The sequence below is a fragment of the Mugil cephalus genome, chromosome 1, assembly GCF_022458985.1.
Source record: "Mugil cephalus isolate CIBA_MC_2020 chromosome 1, CIBA_Mcephalus_1.1, whole genome shotgun sequence".
Classification (NCBI taxonomy): domain Eukaryota; kingdom Metazoa; phylum Chordata; class Actinopteri; order Mugiliformes; family Mugilidae; genus Mugil; species Mugil cephalus.
The window spans coordinates 26228034-26252281 of record NC_061770.1 but is presented as its reverse complement, the minus strand read 5'-3'; the positions used below and the strand labels follow the sequence as shown (position 1 = coordinate 26252281).

At 42.8% G+C, this 24248-nt stretch overlaps 1 protein-coding gene across 1 annotated transcript; it reads left to right on the top strand.

Moving 5' to 3' along the window:
• The first annotated feature begins 1101 nt into the window (after window positions 1-1101).
• Window positions 1102-22132, top strand: LOC125008967. Its single transcript, XM_047586403.1, has 6 exons — window positions 1102-1458; window positions 10480-10712; window positions 11619-11805; window positions 11888-11983; window positions 13899-14406; window positions 15987-22132. Exons 1-6 carry the CDS (start codon window positions 1432-1434, stop codon window positions 16916-16918), a joined length of 1983 nt encoding a protein of 660 aa, XP_047442359.1. The 5' UTR covers window positions 1102-1431; the 3' UTR covers window positions 16919-22132.
• Window positions 22133-24248: the final 2116 nt, after the last annotated feature.

Here is a 24248-nt window from a genome sequence, read left to right as displayed (position 1 = left end):
AGACTAAAAAGCTAGTAAGAGCTATTATTAGCTTGTTGCCTAGGAAGAGCTACTATTAGCTTGTTGGTTAGGAAGAGCTACTTTTAGCAGGAATTTAATGCCACAAAAACAAACTGTTCAGGCTGATTTAACCATTACATCCTAGATTTTCAGTAGCTAACCAACAGCTGCTTGTCATATCTTGACCTCCTGACGTCCTCCCTTTCCTCGTCCACGTCTCGTCTCAGTGGATGGATGAGAACAGGAAGGACCCTGCCTGGGTCCTCTGGCCACAGATTGAGACTCCTGCTGCAGAGTCCACAGTGACCCAGTGATGCTCAGGCCTCTGGTGATGACAATGACAGCAGCCTTTCCCCAGGCCCAGACAGTACAGAGGGATGGAGGAGGAGGACAGAAAGAGAGAGAAAGAGACTCACAGAAGATAAAGAAGAAATCAGAGTGACGTGACCTCCAGACGCCCTCCATCTTTGGCCCATTATTTTATTATCTCTCTTTCTTTTATTATCCGTCTCTGTTTTGATCCCAGAACATCTCTGAAAGAACTTCTTCTCCTTGTCCTCTTCCTCCGTCTTCTTCCTATCCTTATTCTCCTTCTTCTTCTCCTCCTTTTATCGTTACCTTTTTATCTTTTATCTGCTTCTCCTCCCTTTCCTTCTCTTCCTCCTCCTTCTACTTCTTCTTCTCCTTCTCATGATTTGTTGCAGACTCATATTTGATTGACCCGTCCTTCTCTCTACATCCACCGGGTGGCGCTTTAGCTGCTGCACATAACGACCTGAAGGAATGTTTTTATTTTTATTTATTGCGTTTATATTATTTGAGAAGAAGAAGAAAAACTCCCAAACACAGGAAGAGATAGAGAGAGATGTGGAGGAGAGAAAATATGAAACCCTGAATGGATGCTTCAGAGGAGGCTGCTCTCGACCAATCAGAGAGCTCTGTACCCCCTCCTCCTGAATCCAGGCTCTGTGATTGGCTGACAAGAGCAGGGAGCGAGGGGAGAATTAAGAAAGAAGAAACTGTCGGATGAGGACAGCTCTGATTATCACACCTCTGTGCCTCTCTCTCTTTCTTTCTTATTCCTGAGGAGAGACAGGAGGAAGGAGGAGGAAGAGGAGGAGGAGGGAGGAGGTGTAATGCGATGGACCTGCTGCCCACCCACCGACTGCTGCTGCTGCTGCTGCCGTTGACAGCGCAGCATCATGGGAGCTGTAGGAGGAGGAGGACAGCTGATTAGCCGAGGATTGTGGGTCATCAGAGTTGGAGAGATGTGAGCTCTGGTGGGCGGACGAGGCTCAACAATCTCTCTCTCTCTCTCTTCTGTTCTCCAGCTCTCGTCCTGTCCTCTAATCTCTCCATCTTCCCTCTCCTCCATCATATATCTTTATTTCTTTTCCTCCTAACTTGAACCTGTTCGAGGATAAAGGAAGGATGGGTTGTCGTTTCACTCGGACCAAGGTGAGTGAGCTTCTGCAGGTGTGTTTATGGATGAGGAGAGAGAGAGAGAGAGGGATGGTGACTAGGATATGGACAGAGGAGGAAGAGGAGGAGGAAGAGGAGAGGGTGGATGAGATGTGATGACCTGCTCCCCGTCAGATCCCCGTTAGACATGCAGCATGAACACAAACACTCATCTCTAACCCAGATAGCAGTGCAGAGAAGGAGGACGTGTTCAGACGTAGCGTTAGCTTCGGTCCACACTGATCTGGTCTCTAGAGTCCCGGTGTGAACACTGATCTGGTGTCAGTCCACATGTGGAGGTGGTCTGGGACCCATGTGGCCTCATTCCTTTAAACACCATGAGTCCTGGGTCCCTTTAAAGACCACCTACTCACCAGAAGAGGAGTTTAACTCATTCATTCATTCATTCATTCATTCATCCTAACCATCCTTATGGGTCATAACAACCTGAATACGTGACGTCTGTTCATTAGTAATTTTAAAAGATTCTGGCCTTGGAGCCGAGAACCAAACTAAACTAGAAACTGAACTAGAATAAACTCAGGAAATTATTGAATGTGAGAAGAATTTCTTGCTGGCTATGAAGAGCCACTATTAGCTCGTTGGCTAGGAAGAGCTACTGTTAGCTGGAAGGCTAGGAAGGTAGGAAGAGCTAGTATTAGCTAGGATTCTAGGAAAAGCAGCTATTAGCTAGGAGACTAGGAAAAGCTACTATTAGCTAGGGGGCTGGGAAAACTACTATTGGCTGGGAGGCAAGGAAAATTACTACTAGCATGTCGGCTAGGAAGAGTTACTGTTACCTAGAAGGCAAGGAATGCCTACTATTAGCTTGCTGGCTAGGAAGAGCTATTGTTAGCTGGGTGGACAGGAAGGTAGGAAGAGCTACTATTGGCTAGGAGGCTAGGAAAAGCTACTATTAGCTAGGGGGTTAGGAAATCTGCCATTAGCTGGGAGGCTAGGAAAATCTACCATTAGCATGCTATTACACACTTGTTGCATGATTTGTCTGGCTCTGATGTATAAGGAGCCGTGTGGACTTAATTCATTTCCTCAATAATCATGTTTACTAGCAGAGATCACAGCGGAAGCTTCCAGGGTTATAGGAAGTTATAACTTCCCGAGACCCAAAATTCTGTTTGGAATAGGCTCTATGTTTCATTTCTCCAAGGTATAAAAAAATCAGCTTTGAACAGGAAGTAGTTTTTAAAAAATAAATTTCCTCATATTTGGACACTGGGATTATTTCACTGTATATTAAAAGAAAATGTCACCAATGTAACAAATTATAAAGATATTTATTTTAATACCTGAACATGGCTGAGCAAAGACAGGATTACAAACAACAAATGACGTCCTCAAATGAGCTAATTATCATAGTTTGTCACTGTTGACAATAGTTGTTAAATGTGCAACTAGAACAGTTAATAATCATAAATCAAAAGTTTATTAAGAACAAAATCTGATGAGGCTCAAAAATTCCCACTATCATTTTTCTACACGACTACTGTATTGACTCTTCGCTACCACTAGATGGCAGACAAAAGCATCCACGTATGAGGACAAGGGGTAAAAATTAAGCAGAATAAGGAGCTGCCACAAACCTAAAACTTAAAGTCCCCATACGAGGACACAGGATCTCAGGAGGTTAATCTGAGTTGATGCATGTCTCTACAATAACGTCAATAAATAATAATGTACAGAAAAATGGCACAGTTCATGGTTCTGAACCAGCGTAGAGACGCATGGGCGGATGATGTCGAAGTTGGTTTATTTGCATACAGAGCGTGAAACTGAGATTGGATGTGGAGCTGTAGTCAGAGTCTTGGTTCAGCTCTTCATTGAACCTCGTCCAGCTTCAATCTTCGCGCTAATGGTTCACACAGTCAGTGAGAGAGCGACAAGCTGCACCACATTTCCAACACATTTTTGGTGAAGAGCGTGATGTCAAAGAAAGTTTGTCTGATATCATCTTCTTTTTGATGCGTCAACCAGTCGTGGCTTTGATTAGCCTCCCTCAGGATGATGCTGCAGCCACCATGCTTTACTGTAGGGTTGTCATGTCTCAGGAGATCAGAGAATATTTATTGGAGAAGTTTCTCTTTCCATTGATATAAAGCATCACATAGCTGGAGCTAACAGGCTAGCCTCAGCTAACATAGAAAACATGCAGCCAGACTAATCGAATTTTACAATGAAGAATTTGTTCGTCACTGTAAAATAGTTCAATAGTTCATAAAATCCAAAAGCAATCTAGAACAAATGGAGCTGATATTGTTTTTATGACCTTCTCTGGTCTTTTTGAGTCTCTTCCCTATTATTTTACATAAACTATGAACCACAGGGTGAGTGGACTGATAGAATCTGAACCATGTGTCTCCATCTAGTGGTCTAATTGTGATACAGATAATTAGCACAATGCAGCGATCTTGTAATGAAAGTTAGCTTAGCATCAATATGTAGCATGTAGCCTTGGTGGCTAGTATCTTATACATTGAGATACATTGAGACCTGGGTCACAGAGATCATTTTAGTTGGACTTACTAGAGACTGAATAAATAAAATATATTAAATTAAATTTTGCAAAAAAAAAAAGTAAAATCTGTCACTTCATTTCAAAGAAGTAGAACAAGTTATTATCAAGAGACAAGAATTATTCTCCAAACCTATAAAACTGTAGTTTAACACAAATAATGACACAAAGCTTTGACAGTAACTTTCTGCACCATATTAGTATCAGACTGAATCCTACGTCCAGTTTATTTTAGATAGTTCTTAGTTTACCATTGGGCCGCTTTCCATGTGAAATCTTTACTGTAACTTCCCAAACAGATGCAAGATAATTAAGTTTATTTCTTCATATTTATTATTTTAGCTCATTGCCAAATTTGTGAATATATTGCTTCAAACAGGCCATGAGGAGTTCTCTGGTTTCTTCACAGCCACGGATCAGTGCGTCCCTGCGAGTTTTTTCTTCTTGGAAAGTGTTTGTGTTGGTAACTGAACTCTCCTCCTGCTTGTTGGAGCGTGAAGCCACATCTCAGTAATCGCTGTCAGCTCGTAGCGTTGCCATGTTTTCACTTAGCGCAGCGTCTCCTGGCTGAACGCCTCCTCCATCAAAAGGCCTCGTCACGCTATTTACCCGAAGCCGAGCGATGGCAGGATGGAGGTTTTTCTGGAGATTATCCGGCTACGCGTTGACGCCGTGGTGCATGGAAACAACACACCTCATCAGAGCAAAAAGAACGAGAAGAGACCAACGCAGGAGGGAGGTCATAACTCGATCTGATGGCTGCTGAGGTGAACCCACCGCTGGACTCACGAGACATGAGACGCAGGACGTCCACAGACAGTCACTGCACATATCGGTCAACGCTTCCCGTCAACATGAGAGAGAAAAACAAGCAAAGAAATCGGTCACGGGCTGCATGAGAGAAGAAATTTTAGATCCACACAAGACTAAAACAAAAGTCATGCTGCAGAATATTAGTCTGAAAAACACAAACACACAAATTAATACCTCTGCATCAACTGGACTGTCTTCCAACCAATCACAGTCCATCACCACATAAAACCTTTCTACACCCTCTGTTCCACCCATTTATGTCTCTCCATTAACATTGCAAAGATTTCTTATACAAACTGATCTAACCTAACCAGAGTCCTAGTTCTAGTCTACAATATGTCTGTTTATATGTTGTTGTATGTTATGGATATCTGGGTAATATACCTATGTCTATTATTCGAGGGTCCTCCTATTAAATAGCTTCCTTGGGGACCCGTAACTGTTGCAATTGACCAAAGTTCCCTAGTCCCCACTTTAAACAGAATAAAACCAAAAAGTGGCATTTAAAGAATTCTTTGTATAAAATGACAAAATGTACAGTACTGTGCAAATGCTTTACGCAGGTGTGGGGAAAGAATGCTGTAAATTAAGAATGCTTTCAAAAATAATGATTGTTTATTTTTTAAACTTAGTACAGCTGATGAAAAACACATCAAGTTTATTTGCCTCCTAAATCTGAAGATGTCCAGCAGAGACATCAGCTCATCCATCTACTGTCTGGAGAAGTCTGGACACAAGCGGTCTTCATGGAAAAGTTGCAGCTAAAAATCCATCCCTCTGACATGGAAACAAGGCCAAGAGACTCAACTATGAACCAGAACATAGGAACTGGGCTCAGAAACATCTGGACTGATGAGTCAACATGTGAAATATTTGGCTGCAGTTTGTTGACTGAAGGGCTGGAGAGAGATACAATAATGAGTGTCTGCAGGCAACAGTGAAGCATGGTGGAGGCTCCTGGAGAGTCTGGATTAATGGTCCTCAATGCTGAGAGATACAGGCAGATACTGATCCATCATCAACACCATCAGGGAGGAGGAGGACTGGCCCCACATTTATTCTGCAGCAGGACAAAGAGCCCAAACATCCAGCCAAGGTCATTAAGAACTATCTTCAGAGGAAAGTGAGTCTGGGATTACATGAAGAGACAGAAGGATCTGAGGAAGATCTGTGGTTAGTTCTCCAAGACGTTTGGAACAAACTACCAGCCAAGATCCTTCAAGAACTGTGTCCAAGAAGAAGAACTGATGCGGTTACTTCCATTTTTGAAAGCATTCTTAGTTTACAGCATTTTCCACACCTGCCTAAACCTTTTGTAAAGTACTGTATGTCATGTAAATAGGGTGAAAACATAAACTAAACCTCTTTTGCACCTCGCTGATATGTAATATTGCCTCATTTTCCTGAGTACACAAAAACACAAGTCTAACATTTCAGCATGTGTTTTGTACTTTCAGGACTTGCTGATGTTGTTGAGTCATTTTTATGCATAAAATTCTGAAGAAAGTCAAAACTTTTCACGTACTTTCTGTATCTGCGGGTTGAAGCTGAAGTTTTGTCTGAGAAAGGATCAACAGGGACCTCCTCTCACAGCTGCTAGAGCTGCATGTAGATGTTTGATCTGTCAGAAGAAGTGTGTTTCTCTGTGGGTTCTGCACCGTGCACTTTACCCATAAAGAGAATATATAAAATCCATAAAACAAACTTGAACTTGTAGCTGCATTAAAAAAAAAAGCAACAGCTCAAATACCAGAACATTCAGTCTTCCATAAAATCTGACGCTCTTTGTGTGAACAGTACAAAAGAAAAATGTGACTCATTTCCTACTTCAGTCAAATCACACAGTTTATGATCTCCATCTTCCTGATGAACATGTCTTAAAGTGTCAGAGGAAGAAGTGGCAGATAACAAAAAATGTGTACTTAAGATTCCTCTTCATTACATCAAGTTATTTGATTAGGTTTCTGGGTTTAACTTGTCAACAAACATGCAGGAGTGAAATAGTGGCAGCCATCTTAATAAACAATGACGAGACAATAATCAGAAGTTTGAGGATGGTGGTGATTCTATAATGTCATTTTATAAAGTTCATACCTTTCATTGTATCCTAACATCTCCTACATTAAAATACTCAGTCGTTAGCATGCTAGCTGCTAGCCTCAGTGACAACAGTTGCCTTCCAGCTGGTCTCATGACTCATGGTTGAAATTACCTCTTGAATACCAAACATTTAGTTTTCAGAACTTAACAACCAAGAGCTCATGAGTTCAAACCTAGGTCAGTTGGTCTCTTCCTCACAGAACAGATGGTTTGTCCCGGTCTGAGTCAGTTGGTTTCCTCCAATCTAGATCAAATGTTTTGCTCCAATCTAGACCAGTTAGTGTGTTCCAATCTGAGTCAGTTGGTTTGTTCCAATCTTGATCAGATGGTATGTTCCTATCTTGAGCAGATGGTTTGTTCCAATCCACATTAGATGTTTAGTTCCAATCTGAGTCAGTGGCAACAGTTGCCTTCCAGCTGTTCTCATGACTCGTGGTTGAAATTACCTCTTGAATACCAATACACTGGGTTTCCAGAACTTAACAACCAAGAGCTCAAACATAGGTTTAAAACCAATCTGAGTCAGTTAGTTTATTCCAGTCTAGATCAGATGGTTTGTTTCAATCTAAATCAGATGGTTTGTTCCAATCCTGACGTCTCATGTCTAGTCTGATTCCAACGTTCTCAGGTGTTTTGGCTTGTGAAGCATTTATTAATGTGACTGATAACATTTTAAATGTTTTCTGTTCTGTGAGTTTGAAACCTTCTCTTGAATTATTTAAAAAATAAACGACTATAGTCAGAGAGAGAGAGTGAGAGTCTGTGACATCTTTGATTGACCTGACAGAATCAAAGCAGCTCTCTGGATTTCTTTTTGCGTGCTAAACATCATTTTGTGCTGAGAACCGAGAGTGTCGAATTTTGCAGAGTTTTGCACTTTGAGACTGAAAATTGAGTCAAAGCATCACAGACGAAACCGAGGGAGAAAGAGAAAGATGAAGAGAGAGGGATGGATGGAGAGAGGGATCAGTGTTGGTTACTGTCAAAGTGCAGTGGAGCGCGACTCACTTCTCCAGGCTACAGCAGCACATCACTCTCCCACCGCTCTCTTTCTCTTTGTGTGTCGCTGCGTTTGCATTCGTGTGAATGACGAACTGAAGCAGGTTTCCACATGTGTGAACCTGTGCGTTGGCGTGTGCACGTTGTTCTGAGTCCATCTGTGCTTGTGCGTTCGTTGGTCTTTGTGTCAGATGGACACCCAGGGCTCCTCCACAGACACTGGTCCAGGGGTCACGGAGCTCCGCATCCTGACCTACATGGAGCCAGGCCTCCTTAGCTTCCTGTATCTTCACTTTCACACGTGACGCTTTAACGCCGGCCTCCACCATTATACTGCACTTGTTGTCCTCTCGGGGAACTCGGCAGAGCTAATGACTGACTCTCCTCCAGGGCCCAAGCTGTCCTTTCATGTCCAGAGTCAAATGTGGACGAACTATGGAATACAATAACTACTGACACTACACCTCTTACAATGCCACTAATTTAGATAAGATGTTTGTTGCAATCTGAGTCAACTGACACAAACATAAGAAACTGGACCACTTACAGTTTACTTAGTCTCCACTTAACGGCTTCTGTATAACCAACTACATGATCATCATTACCTGTATCTGTCTTGCTGCTTGCTGTTGTCTATTGCTCTGTTAATGTTGTCATCTGATGTCTTGGTTGCTGCATTTGTTTTAGCTTTGAGCCTTAGCCTAATGGCTAATGCCAACAGTTCAGTGATGGACGACTCTTTTTGCTTTCTAATTTTAACAACTTTGATGTTTTTACACAGATATGATAATGGTTCTTAAACATACATCTTACCAAAAGGACTACAGTTGAAAATGAGCCAGCTGGCTAACAGTGGCACATTTACTATTAAGTTGATTAATGCTCTATTTAAGTAAATAAATAAATGGAAAACTAAAAGAATAGGTGTCTGAGCTCTCTAACTAAATGTGAGGAATGAACCATGAATCAGAACATGAACAGCTGGTATAAAATAAACCAGCCTCATTCTGTTAATGCAGATTATTTCAGCACATTGCCACTGCTGTAGTTTAACGTCTGTTCAGTCAGGTGGGGGCCCCTTAGGGAGGTCTCCCACTGTCCTTTAAATCTTAGCTTGTTGTCACTGCTGTAATATAAAGTTTGTTAGGTAGGGCTCCTTAAGGGGGTCTACTACTGTCATTAGAACCGTATTGTCACTGCTGTAGTTTAAAGTTTAACAGGTGAAGTAGGGCTCCTTCAGGAAGGTCAAGAAGATTCAAGACAGAGAAGAAGATAAGAAAAACACACATGAACAAGACATAGATGGAAGAATAAAGTAAAATAAGAATGAGAATCAGGTAGAAGTAAAATTTACGAAAACATGTGCAGGTGGTGTAGTTTAGATTTTGTTGCGTCAGGTGGGCGCCCCTTAGGGAGGTCTTCTACCACCACTGAAAACCTCCCACACTGCCACTGCTGTAGTTTGGAGTCTGTTCAGTCGGGTGGGGGGTCCTTGGAGAGCCCCTGACTGCCAATTAAAACACACTGCTCTAATTTAAAATCTGTCAGTCCTTTGGGGGGGCACTCACTGCCCTGGGGTGCTGTTTCGTGCCTTGCCTGTCAAGAAGTTACATCTCTGATGGTTTGTTACTTGAAAAAAAGTATAATTTGAGAGAAAGTTTCTTCTTCTATGAATAATTATAAGAGAGAAAAGATTTAGACGAAGCTTTGCAAAGGTTGGAGATCAAGTGAGTTTGGAGTTTAGAGTTGGGGTAAGACTTATAAACGGTTTATCAAGGAAGCAGATGTTTTCGAATGACGTGAAATTGTTACACCACTAAGATGAATGGAGGTAAGGGATTTGGGACTGTGCTCAGAGTTTGGTAACAGGAGGGATGGTCTTTAAAAAGTGGTTTAAAGGTGAAGGAACACATTTGGGACAGTGGTTTAACTTCATGTTGAGGAGTTGGGAACCGTTCCCGGGTCGGATGGGATCTATTCTAGGTGTCCATACCGGGGGACTCCTGCCAATAAAGGAAGGCATCCTGGAGGCATCTTCACCAGATGAACCTCAAACAAAAGTATTTTACATTAGAGAAAGAGAGTCAGTTCAAGAAAATGGAGTTAATAATCTCTTATGAGGTTCCCTTCACATTTCATGTTATTTCCTCTGGCGACAGAACGGCAAAAACGTACGTTTATTTGTTTTTTATCTACCCAACATTTTTGTCCATCTGGTGGTACATTCCAGTCTGTAATCTGAGAGCATGGGGTCATAGAGGGTCATGGTCTGGAGATTTGTAGTTTTTTATACAGCAGCTGTTCCCACTAATGAACACACCCTCAGCCGGAGGAAATAAATCAGCTGGAACACAAACATGAAGTCTCGTCTCTCCTGGTATCCAACGTTTCTTTAAAAATCTTTTTATATAAAGAGCATGAATCATATTCTGTGTTACGCAACACAATTTGTAGTCAAGCATGCAAGACAAATTGATCCAGAGAAACGTCGTTGGTTCACTTTATCTCTGTATGTGTACTCTCTGGAATTTCAAGTTTTTTTTTTGACAATAAACGAGATTTTTTCTTTTCACCAGGCAAAGACTCATGAACCCGCTCGCCACCGACACGTCGAGGAGGTGCACTTCGTGGACGAGTATGGCCAACCAATCACAATGCAGATGGAAGGGAAAAGGGGTCGTGGCCACCGGAGGCGGAGGTCTCGGTGCACAATTGAATGCAACGCCCCAACAGAGAGGCACTGGGAGGCCCTGAGAGCCATGGGGCTGATGGAGGGCGAGGAAGGCCAAGGAGACGGCTACGGGGCAGGGTAGGTAGCACTGGGACACTGGACAAAGGAGGATGAGGGGACAATAATAAAAACATTTATGATAATTCTTCATGGGTTCATTTAGGTTTGACAAAACCAGAATGATCCAGGTCCAAACTCTAAGTCTCAGAGGTTCTTGTTTCATTGTTGAAGGTTTTGAGTCTGTGTGTGAATACTGATCTCATTACCACTGCTGTAGTTGAAAATTAAAAGATACCCAAGATGATTATTTGCTGTAGTTTTTAGTTTGTCAAGTGGCTCCTTATCCCTAGAACATTAAAGAATTTCCTGTACATTCACGTTAAGTTCAAATGTCAATATAATTAACACAGATGAATTGCCTAGGGCAGACACAGATTTGGGACTATATTCTGGCAAAGCACCTGAAAACCAGTCATGCCGGTGTGTTGACAGTGACTGGTGTTCAGGTGCTGTTTGGCGTCTTTTGGAAACTGTTTTGATCCTGTTTCCCTTCCTTTCAGTGGATGGTTCTCTAAATGAATAGAGGCTACACTCTCAAGTTGGGAAATTTTTTTGGGGACAGGGTCCAGAATCAGATTAGATTAATGGCGTAGGAGAAAATAATTGGGAATATGCCACATCAGTGATAGAAGACTTTAAATTTATAGACACATTTTGTAAGGGACCATTTTTCACTTGAGCATTTGAGGAGAAAGTTCAATTTTCAAGGTGAGTCTCTCCTCATAAATATTCATGAGAGGAGGTTTGTTCTGCTGATGCTGCTGCTGTCACTGCAAAACCTTTAACGATTATGAATGTAGATGAAGATTTCTATAAATATTCAACGATGACTTTACATAAATAGATTCATCAGACTAGTTTCATGTTTTGTGATCCGAAGTTTAGTCTTACTAATACCTCCTGATCTCTTCCTCTACACCACAGGCCCTACTATGGTCACATGACCATGTCACCTGACTTATACTCAGCCAATAGTCACATGATGATGTCGCCTGACGTGTATCTGCCCAATGGATACCTGCCCAGATCATCCAGTGACCAGCACCCGGGGAACAGCTACCTGCCCAGCGTCTCCTACAGCTTAGACCACCTGGACAGACTGGACTACCAGGTCATTCATTTTTATTGTGTTTACTGCTGCAAGGCTGCAAAAGTAATTAATCCACTGCTCTAATCTTTAGTTTCTATTTCAGGGTCCAGACATGTTGCCCTACCAGCCCAACTCAGAGAGCTGTCTGATTGGCTGCTACAACTCGGAGGAGGTGGAGCCAAAGAGTTTCCCCAGACAGGTAGCTAGGTTCAGAGTTTCAGCTGTTCATTCATCCACCTTATGCTCTAATTGTTACAGTTTGGTTATAAGTGAAGCAGGGCTGTTAAAATGAACATGGATTAACACATCTCAGGCAGTTTGTCCAAGTAGAGTTACTGTAAGACATGAACAAATGTGCAGTTGATCCGGTAGTGACAGGCAGCAGAGCCAACCCATAAAGATGGAAGACGCAAAACAGCACATTGGTCCTCTCCATGGGACATTTGAGGACAAAAAAACCAAGACGGACCAGTGGAACCACATAAAGTATTATCACACTCGAAATAGCACATTAACCAAGCCAAGCGTACGTTAGTTGGGGATTCTGCTAGCACTTGACAAAGACAGGCTGGCAATGCTGGCTGCAAATATATGTCCACTCCTGGAACCACTGTTGACTGTGAGAACATTGCAACATTGGAAATAAGAAGCGGTCAGTTCCACTCTTGTTGGACAATGCTAATGTGGACAAATGTTGGCTCAAAAAAGACACAAAAAAGTTGTTAAAAGTTTTTTTGTTGAAACTGTTGAAGGTGCTTAATCAACACATGAAGTGCAGATATATTCTCCTCTTTCTGTAGTCTGTTTACTCAGCAAATAGATATTCATTAATACACAGGACGAGATGTTACAATCCCTTGTGCCATGATCTAAGGCAAAACTCCCTTAGAAGTCAGGTCCAACTGGACAACCAACCAGCAGACCAGTGGTCAGCTACTAACTATGTCAGAAACGAGATACAATTAGCCTAGGTACAGAAATGAAAAACACCAGCTAATTAGCCTAGACACCAGCTGTAGGTAGTAGAGATGATGGGAATGCAACTACACTCAGACCAGGACATCTCATCCTTCTGCCTATGTCAGAAACGAGGTACAATTAGCCTTGAAACGGGAGAAAAAAAACACCAGAAAGCACCAGCTAATTAGGCTAACCACCAATAGTATGTAAGAAATGATGGGACATGCAACTGTGCTTCAAACAACATTCCCCTCTGCCAAGATCAGAAGTTACACACAAGAAAACACCAGCAAACGAGCCTAACTAGCAACAGTAGGCAGTGTGCAGTGTGCCGCACATCACTGGGGTTTCCAAGTGGGCTCCTCCCTTTACTGATGTTTCGTTAAGTTAGGCCAGGAAGGCTTAATAGTGAGCTCCAGCGTCCCAGAGTCACCCCCCTCAATGCAGCCACCGCGCCACCGTGTGCCTTTCAACCGACAGATTAGATTAATCTAACTACAACTGCTACCTAATGTTAGCACATAGCTAGCCTTACCTTTAGCATGCTCCCCAGCTAGCGTGCTTCCTCCGTAACCGCTGACTCGCTTGCTCCGCTGCCAGGGACATATTCTTTACGGCAACACTCTGTTGTTTTCCGCGAATGCCCAACTCTCAAAGAGCAATGGTGGATTTCGCCACAAATCCACGTATCCCTATCTCTATCTCACATATCTATCTCTCTTGCGCTCATTCGTCTCTTCAACTCTGTCTTCCCACGGGACAGTTTACTGTACAAAATACACTATCTATTCTTTCTCAGACCACAACAGCACGTCCGGTCTTTTAAGGGTGGTATATCTGTTGTGGAGCGCTCAGGGCGCCATCTAGGGCGGTCCTCAGCTCCCAGGCTCCGCCCACACTTAGCTGCCCTACATTATGCCTGTGCTTCCCTGATCTGGCCTTATCTCCCTCCTGAACAAACTTTAAAACCGAATGACATTTAATCACGATTAATCGAAATTAATCCACAGCAACCCTGAGATTAATCTGATTAAACATTTTAATTTTTTGACAGCACTGATATGAAGATTTTATGTTGTACCTCTGTAAATTTAGAGCATGTTCTGATCTTCTAACGTTCAAATGATTTCAGTTCTCTTTGACTTTCACTTTAGTCCGACTATCGTCCTCACTGGAGGTCTGACCGTCTACTCGGCTACCTTCCCCTGAGTGAGCTTGACAGTGGGCTAGGCTGTGGCCCTGACAGCCCGCACCACCGGGTGGCGCTCTCCGAAGCTGAGACAGACGCCATGTCGTCGCTGCCAGGCCACACCCCTTCCTCCCAAGGCTCCTCCTCTTCCTCTGAGTCCCTCATCTCGTCTGAACCCAGCGACTCTGGCTTCCACAGCGTCAGCACCGGGGAGCACAGACGGCTGCACAAGATCCACGGAGGCCACACTCAACGACAAGCTCACCATCTGCGCTCGGGCCACTCCCCTCGAGAGCAGAGAGGACGCTGGGATTTGGAGTCCATCCCTGAGGCAACACAGATGACCCACCCCGGAGCGCCACAGGCGTCCCGCTGCACTGTGGGAAACAGCACCACCACAACAGTTCACTTCCACAGAGCTGAGAGGAGTCCCACTTTGCCTCGTCACCATTCGCCACCCTCACCCTCAGTCGGTTAGTAGAACTCTATAAATGTCCAGAAATGATCTGTTAAATGCCATCACCTGTAGAGAAGTGGTTAGACGTGGAGGTATCTTCTAGGTATACTCCTCTTTTCTCACATAGTAAGCTAACAGCAGGTTGAAGCAGTCACTGAACTTGAGCTGCAGCGCTTGTTCAAACAGTAAATATTTCTGGACAACAAGAGCAGCTCGGGTTTATTCTTTCTCTTGTTTACAACATTTCAGTCCTGCACACGTACAGAAAAGCATTGATTCACTCATGGTCAGGGTGTGCTTTCAAGAGGACGTGCATCATTGTATAACAACAACCATCAAGGAGTTGCTTTAGAAATAACCTCTTAACTGAGTGCCACAATCAGTTTGATGCCTTTGGACCTAATAATGCAGAAAAACACTTCAACAAATGCCACTCAACTCATCCAAGTGTGTGAAGTATGTTTAACACCAGCTAGCTGCAGGTCAATTCAAGCTTCAAACCTATAAAAACAACTGTACAACTGTTCTGCCATGCTGGGTGAAACTAGAGAAACTACTCGTTCCATTGATGCCAAGTATGACAACGCTGGAGGTAACTAGCTGGCCTCAGCTAGACAGACAAAACAAGCAGCTAAACATTGAATTTCACATTCAGCATGTCAAAACATTTATATTTAATATTTATTAAATTCTCAAATTAATTGACAAAAAATTAAATTCATATTGTTTTTATCACCTTTTGTGGTCCCTTTGAGTCAATCCGCACAAAATCTCCATCAACTATGCAATACACGGTGACCTGACAGAATCTGATCTGATCCCTTTGTCTCCATATAGTGGGCTAATGGTGGTACTACAGATAATAAACTCAATGCAGCCATCTTGTAGTGAAAGTTAGCTTAGCATTGATATGTAGCGCGCCTTGGTGGCTGGTTTCCCTGGGGAGGAAATTTCCATCTTCTTCTGGATTGTATCATGAGCTCAATGGTAGAATGTGATGATGTCCAGGAGAAACCCTAACCCTAACCCTAACCCTAACCCTAACCCTAAATGTCCAAAGGCTGAATTGTGTGTACGTTGCCTCCTGTAGTGAATCAGTAGCATTTTGGAGCCAGATTCACTTTAAGTGGTAAAAACCCAATGTGGATGATGGTATGATTGGTTTGATCCAAATGTCCAAATGGAGAGTGGACCTGGTTCTCTTTTAACTAGAACCTTTGGAGAACATGTGAGCTTTGTGGTATTTCTAGAAACTCTGGGTCCAGGTCTGGTCCAGGGGTTGATGAATGAGTTCAGAATGATGTCATTGCTATCAAGGTGGTTTCTACTCTCTAATCTAGAAGATATTTTAGTTCATCACTAATTAATCAGACACAGTGTCACTGAAGTCTGACCTATACATACCAGGTAGACTAGTGTCTGCGGAGACCAGGGTCATAGAGACCAGAGTCCATAGAGACCATTGTCCACAGAGACCACAGTCCACAGAGATCATGGTCAAGAACATGGACCTGATGGTCCTGGCGAGAGTCTTGATTTATTTTGGGTCTTTTTAGGTTGAGGCCCTAGGGATTCATAACTTTCTTCTGTCTTCAGGTTGTCGTACTGAGCCTTGCCAGCGGAGGGCGCTGTGGTTAGAGCAGCAGCAGGCTGGAGGACGGATGATGGAGCCTCCGGGAAGGAGTCAAACAATAACCGATCTGAGTCAAGGACAGCGGCAGCGCAGGGCAAGTCACCCCAACATGACAGATCCAAACGCAGTCCAGAACGGCCAGCCGGGTACGACCCCCAAGTCACTGGGGCCCAGGAGCAGGGCCAGTTATCCCAGTAACTGTCACCCCACCAGTCACCTCAGCATAGACAGAACCAACCTAACCGGTCACCAGAACTCACCCAGGAACAGCCAGAGCTCAGTTCGCAGCCGGGAGGAGGACTCCCTCTCCAAGAGTCCCGGTTCTGGATCCAGTGGAACGTCAGACTGGCGTGGCTTTCAGACTCTCGGGAATCACACCAGCAAACCCAAAGGTCCCTGTGTTCCTTTATACAGCACACTGGGGGCCCCGCAACGAAGCCCCCACTCTCCGCCCTCTCCCCGCTCCAGACTGTCCAATCAGAAGTCGGTCAGGAATCAGCTGCTCAAAGCTCGAGCTTACCGACTGGCCAGGGAGCGCAGTGAGGTCACGACGGACGAGGAGGCGCGAGGAGACGGAGGCAGGGACGGTGATGAGGAAGGGGAGGACGGCCGACTGGCGGGGCGATACTGGAGTCGCACCGAGAGGAGGCGTCATCTGGCGTTGTCACGGCAACACCGAGAGAGGAGAGGAGGGGAGGAGCAAGGCGGGGGAGGTCAGGGGTCGCTGTCATCTCAGACGGTGCTGGAGCTGAGCCACATGAAGCAGAACCGACTCAGGAACAGCAAGCTGCTCGACGACTGGACGACAGTGGAGGAGCTGCTGACCCACGGGACCCGAGTGGAGAGCGACAGTCAGCTGTGTCCGAGTCCTCTGCTGTCAGTCACCACGGTCTGATGGCAAACACGATCAGCGTTGGTTCCTCAGATTCATCACAACTTCACTAAAGAGACCCACTTTGAAAGATTGGTGAAGATTTATGGAACAGATTGGCAGCGATGTGGAGACCAGAGATCAGGTGATGTTGAGGAACTTTCTCCCCAAATGTTCATCCACATGGAAAACACCGTCCACAACTTCGATACACCCCCTGAATTCAATGTGGTGATAGTCTGGTGAACCCAGATGTGGCAGTGGTGATGGTATTTTCTTTTCAGATTGAAGAAAAGCTCCGTCCACGCTAGGGATGGCCATAGATAAGATTTTATTGATACAGATGCCATTATCCATTATGTTTATCGATCCGATTCTTTCTTATCAATTCCTCCTGTGAATTTTTGGTTTGGAAAACGTAGGAGTTCATGGTTTCGTGTAAACAACAGAAATTTTATCGAATTTCTAAAGAAGAGATAAGAGCTTGTGTAAGTAAACAAATAGGAAACTGGTCACTGGATCCTCTCTAGCTCTGATCTGCTGAGACTTGTTGACCAGAGATTGTCCAACACGTAGCGCTCTCTGTATTTAATGACATGCGTTGTCGACAAATGCTTCAGCATGTTGCTTGCAAGCCTTGATTGAAATTACGGAGCTGCATAAATTGCACGTTGCACATGTTCCTTCTGGTGAAATTAAGTCACTTTGGGCCATTTCACTCTCTCCTCCATCGTGTCTTCCTTATCATCATGTGATGTGAAAGATGAGCTTTGAGTAAAGATTAAGGATTGGGATATAGATGTTGTAATTTACACACATAACCAACGCCACCCAAACACTAGTCGGCGCTGTGTCTTTTTTGCCAGTCGGGTTAATTTTCGTTTCCACAAATTCTGCCCAATATGATTCATACAAATGTCTGTATCACCAATCATTTAATCTTACCAATTCCTTATTAATCCAAAACAATCAATTCAAACATTGCGGAGATGGAGAAGCAGCTGGAAATATTAAAGCGGAAATAAGCTGCTACTAAGTGGACCAATCACAGCTCTTGTAGTTATTTCTGGGGAGGTGCACATCAGCTACGATGCTACACTAGAGGACAAGGGAGTTTACCAATATGCGTTGTCTTTTCTGTTGTTGTGAAACAGCATCAGCACCATTTGACCAAGTACTCGGCACAGCCAGGGAAAACACTGATGTACCAATTCCACCAAAGTCTGTACCTTTGAGTCGGACCGGTCATGTGCGAAATACCAAGAAGTCCTAAGTTTGTGCACTTGTATTAATAAACACCCATAGAAGTCGGCGCTTAGTGTGGGCAGTTTGTAAGTATGTGTTCTTGCAGCTGTTCCAAATTACTGCGGTACCATACAGCATCCTCCTGTTGTCCAGTGTCCGAACTGGACAAGATTGATTCTGAAATGCAAACTGCAGAGAATGCAAACTTCTTTGTGTCTGCTTCTTATGAAACCTAATCAGTTTTTTCCAAATTCTGTTCCACTTCAAAGAACTGCAAAGTCTGTACTTCAGAGTGTAATGTGTTTGTGTTTATTGATAAATAAGGGAATTCTTTTACATGTGGATGGAGCTTAACTACCTGACATCTCTCATCTACAAAGTACAAAATACTTTCTTTTGAACACGTCTGAGACCCAACGTTACCAACACAACCGTCAGCAACTGTTGATTCTCAGTGGGTTTAGCAACACTACCGCCCCCAAACGGACATGTGATTGTAAAGTTTGAAAAAGCAAAACACACCCAACAAGAGGGTTGTCAGAAGGGAAAATTGCAGAAATTGAACTTCCACTGCAAGCTTAGTGAATTTGGATCTGGAGGTGTTAGAACTCACCGCAAGAACTAAACTATCACTCTCACCAAACTCTGGTCAACCTGGGTTTCAACCAACACTTTTTTTCAGCTCAGTTTTATTTAGAACGCGCCAGTAACAATCTTTATTATCTGAAGACTCTTGAGCCTGAAACCTTCAGTGTTTCTGTTGGAGCCTCTAATCAGCGCCTGCTATAGACGAGACAGGAGTCTAAGGAGATTTATGAGCTTCAGACTCATTAACTGGACTTCACACACCAGACTGTCTGTGAGCGGCATCGAATATCACACGACTAATTTTGTTGCCTTTGTGAAAAAGTGTCACCATCTCTCTTTCTGGCCGACTGCCTTTGTTTTTTTATTTATTTTTTTGTGTGTGTGTTTGTCTTGCATCTGCGTGCCATGAAATGTCAAAGTCGACTGTGAAATTACATAAAACTGTTTCGGGGGCTCCGCTCGCCGTGGGCTCGTTAAGGGATTTCTGCACCTTCATGATCAAACACTGTCTTTTTTTAGTCATCTGATTTTAGAGTTTTAATCTCCACGCTCTCACTCAGACTGGGAGAGTAAACAAATGAGGCGCTATCAAGTCTCCACTGTGTGCAGCTCGGTTCTTAAAACTAATCAAATAAGGGTTTTCATTATTTTTCCTGTTACAGCTTCTCAGATGTAAGGATTTGCTCGTTACAGATAATAATAAACGGACAGTTTGGATGGTTGGTTGATCAAACCTGTGAAGGGCTACAGTTGAGAAAACAATAAGCACTAGTTGCAAACCCTTTTGTATTCCTATTATATTTAAATTTGTGATGTAAATAATCACAAACATGTCAAGGTTTTCAACACTGATTAATCAGTTGATAATTTCCCTCTGCACATTTTGAGCAGCTAAAAGTCCCGAAAACAAATATGTTCTTAACACTTTCCTACAGAAAAGTAACAAATCCTGACATTTAAGAAGCTGGAACCGACAAAGAGTTTAGAGACTCTAAAAAGTTCTGAATCATCTACATTTTCCACTGAATATTAGCTCTGCTAATAAATGGAAGTTGGTCTTTGGTGCCAAATAGTACACCGCGAACCATAAATCACTAAATATTACCTTTAAAGGAACAATTTTGGAAATACATGGAGTAATTTTAGCTAAGCTTAGCATAAAGATTATAAACAGGAGGAAAACAGCTAGCCTAGCTTTGTCTAAATGTAAATAAATCACATCTAAAGCTCATTTGTTAAGATATGTTGCACAAAAATGTAAAAGTCGAGTTTTGAGATGGATTTACTAGGCTAACTGTTACCGTATGTTTCCTGTTCTTTTTGCTAATCCAAGCTAAAAAATAAAAATAAAATAAAAAACTCTCAGCAAGAGCTAACCTTGTCTTAGCCGTAGCTCCTAGTTTTGCAAAACTATTCCTGAGGTTGAGTTACTTTATCTTAGCATAAAGATCGTAAACAGGGAGGAACAGCTAGCCTAGCTGGGTCCAAAAATGAATAAATTAGGTGTAATTTATTACATATCTCGTACAAAAATAATTTAAATTTCACCAACTTATGGTTACACAGGGAGTTTTGTGATGGATTTACAAAGCAAATTGTTACAGTATGTTTCCTGCTAATCTAAGCTAACGTAACTCTTCTTTTTCTGTAGCTAACCTTCAAATCTGTTCCCTCAATATGTTTTATTTTCTGATATAAAACTATGAAAGTCACAACCAAACGAGTCAGGTGTGAAGTTTCAGACACGTTGGAGTGAACAAACGATGGAGAAACGCAAATCAGGGTTAAATTATGACGTGTTCACTTGTTGCACGATGAAACTGTTCAATGCAATTTTGTTAAATATGACAAAATGTCCATTTATTTTCCTATTTGCTTTGTGAGACCGTTGGAGGAGGAAGTCCCATTTCTTTCTCTAGACTACTGTAAATGTTTGTGTGTTTACGGGGGAAAGAAAGTTTGATACTTGTTTGTGGTGATTAGCCAAAGATATTGTGTAACTTTGGGATGTGGACAATCTAGAATAACTATCAATGTAAAAGTATATTTTCTAATCATACTAGTTTTATATATGATATCGTTTATTTTGCCTGGAGTCGGTTACTTCTGTTCTCCACCAACATCCTGCTATGCTAGTGTGTGTACATAGGTATTAGCGTACAATCAACCGTTAGCATAATCAAGCTTCTTTATTACGGTCTAAACCCAGCATGCTAACTCCTGATTAGCACAGAGCAAGCATTTCAAAAACAAGGCCTGAAGTGTCATTAGTGCAGAATTCGTCTTGTGTTTCATTTATTTTGCCAAACTCAGAGGACGGGACGCTCTGCAGCCACATACTTACAAGAATTTAAAGAAAATAAATGAACTCACTTTAGCTTCATCCTAGCACCAAAGACAATTCTGAAATGGGATTTTTTTTTTCATAACTGTGATTTCTTAAAATTTTCTTGTGTTGTTGCCAAACTTCAAACTGCTCATCTGTTTCAGCCCCAAAAGCCTTTTTTCGAAATTAACGGGATGCAATTCACCAGATGACCAGCGGGGGGGGGGCAGAACAGAAATGATTGGTTCCCGTTAATGTTGCACAAAAACAAAAAAACAAGTTCCCACAGTTTCACCAGTTCCATCTGGAGCGCGAAGACACCAGACACCATGAATGTCGACGAAATTCGGAGTGTTGTGGTGATGATCGGAGAAAAATAAGACTTTGGAGACACCGTCCACCATTTTTCATTCTACCAACAAATCCACCGCACTGAACAACCAGATGGTTGTTAGTATTTTCTTTTCAGAACAAAAGAGTTTGCTCCGTCTGTGACCCAGCAATATGTTTACGTCCGGATATAGACGAGAGGGTTACCAAGGCAACGAGAGTCTGGGGCATCAGCTAACGGCTACAAAGACCTGTGGACTTAGCTAGCTAGATAGCACATTATTTAATCCACGCAGAGAGCAGCTTGACATCATACGTAGGAACAGGAAATAGTTGCAGGAAGAAGCTCATGTGGATTGAAAGGATGAAAGGGTTCATTTTCTGGCTCTGAATTAAAATACTATTTCCTAATGTGGTGTGACAGTCTAAAACCTAGCATTCCTATCTGGGAGCTTCATGTCCTCCAGGTTTTGTGAATCTGTTTTGTTTTCAGGGCTGTGTGCAATAATCCTGGTTCAGGTTGGTCTGGTTCTGGTTCTGGTTCTGGTCGGCGTCGTGCTGAGCTTGTGATGAGGGTGGGAGGGGCTTGTCCTGACGATGTGTTTTTGTTTATAATGTAATTCAGTTTTCATGCACCCTGTGACCTCACACATGTGACTGAAAATCTGGATCATGATGTCTGTGAAGCTTAGTGAAAGATTTCCAGAACTCGTGTAAAACAAACGTCAGTAAACTGTGAGATTTTAAAACGCTCTTTGTGAGTTTGACTTTCTGTTGAATGAAATCATCAAGAGCAGCGAATAACATCGGATTACACCGGTCATCATCATCATCATCATCATCACCATCATCATCATCATCATCATCCAAATAATCATCATCATCATCATCATCATCATCCAAATCATCATCATCATCATCATCACACTGACAGGTTTGGACCACGTTAGCGCCTCAGTGCTTTTCCATGGCCGTTGCCAGGGCAACCGGTGTTCCCACGGCAGCAGATTTCTCAGCTTCTTGGCCTCGTCACCATGGAGATGCTGGAGGCGAGGGGGAGTTGGGGGGTTGGGGTGGTCCAGATGTTTTTTTTTTTTCCCCACAGTGTGATGTCGTGTGTCTCGGATGAAACTCGTCGCTCACGTCATCAGGCTGGAGGAATCTAAGGAGACAGCTGCGTCACCATGGCAACAGGAGATGGAGATGCAGCCGGGTGCGACCTCTGGCGTCAGAGCGACGACTCATCACAGGCCAGCTTCTTCCCAACATGATGAGGTTTATTAGGAGCGAGTGCACGAGTGAAACCCGTCCTGATCTAGTTTTAGTCTCCACCAAGGTTCTGTTGATATTTCAAAAAGCAAACTCAAGGCCGACCTTTTCAGTTTGGCTTTTAATTGAATCGTAACAACATATTGACTATTTAATAATTTGATCTCTTTTACCGTTTTAGTAGTTGGCATTTTATTGTGTTATTAACTTACTTTTGTCACTTTCTCTCTTGTATCCTGTCTCTTTTTGCATCTTTATCATTTCTTATTCAGATTTTTTTTCACTTTTTGCACTTATGTTTTATTCCATTTTTATTATTCGTGGAGTTTTTATTGACAGATTCTACCTTCTGTTGCTGGTTTTATCCAATTGGTGTTTCCTCATCTACCATAGCGGATGGATAGATGGATGGATGGATGGATGGATGGATGGATGGATGGATGGATGGATGGATGGACGGATGGAGGGATGGATGGATGGATGGATGGATGGATGGATGGATGGATGGATGGATGGATGGATGGACGGACGGATGAGGATTTCAATCAGACTTCATTAGTGAATCTAATGTGAGTGGGACTGAGCTGGACTGCGGCGGTATTTGTTAAAGGAGCGTCACAGATGACATTTATCTGTTTGTGTGACCATTATTGTAAATTAACACCCGTTAAACATGTTTAACACCCAGGCTGAGAAGGCGCTGAAACGAGGTCATCGTTAACCGTTCATTCAGCGTGAAAAGCTCAGAGCCAGAGAACAGTCAGTGAAAACTCCAGAGAACATTTTTCAATAATGTTCCAATTAGAGCAAAGTTTTGTCAGTGGAGAAAAGTTTACTGACCTCACTGTTTACTGACAAAGAGAACATTAGAAACATTAGACTAAAAAGAGCCAATGTTACGTATCGGTGACGTTATAAGATCATTTCAGGCCCATGTGTTCAGACGTGTTTCCATCAGCGTGATGAGACTCAGTTCCTGGTTTAGTTTCTATCAATCAGAGATTTTCTTCAGTCTGATCAACACATGTTTGTGTTCAAGTGTATGATGACAATGGACAAAAGAGCTTAGTGAGGAAGGAAGGAAGGATATAAAAGAAAGGAAAGAAAGAAACTCAGTCATGGAGGAAGACAAGGAGCCCAAGAACACCAGTGGTTCTCCAGAAGAACCAGATGAATTTTGGGAAAAAGGCAAAGTCCTGACCTTCATCCAATAGAAATGTTGGAGCATCATTTGATGAGAGGAAACCGCCAACATCTGGACTGAAGAACGTACACACTGGAGACAAAGCCTCACTTAGTTTTATAATAGTATGATAGTTCTCTTGGTTTCTTTTTCTGTACTTCACAGGGTTAAAAATAATCAGTCTTCTCTTCCTCTCTGAAGTTTATCACTGTGAAACACGCCTCTGCTTTTCTGTATCAGTTCCTCAATGTGTTCAGAACGTTAGTGCCCAAAATGACACAGAGAGAAGTGAAACTTTGACCTGAGCTCCTCGTTCATGACTGAACAGGAGGTTGTAAAGATTTAATTTTACTATAAAACCATTAAATGAACCTCAGACGTTATCAAGTTAAAAACTTCAGCGTTGGTTTCAT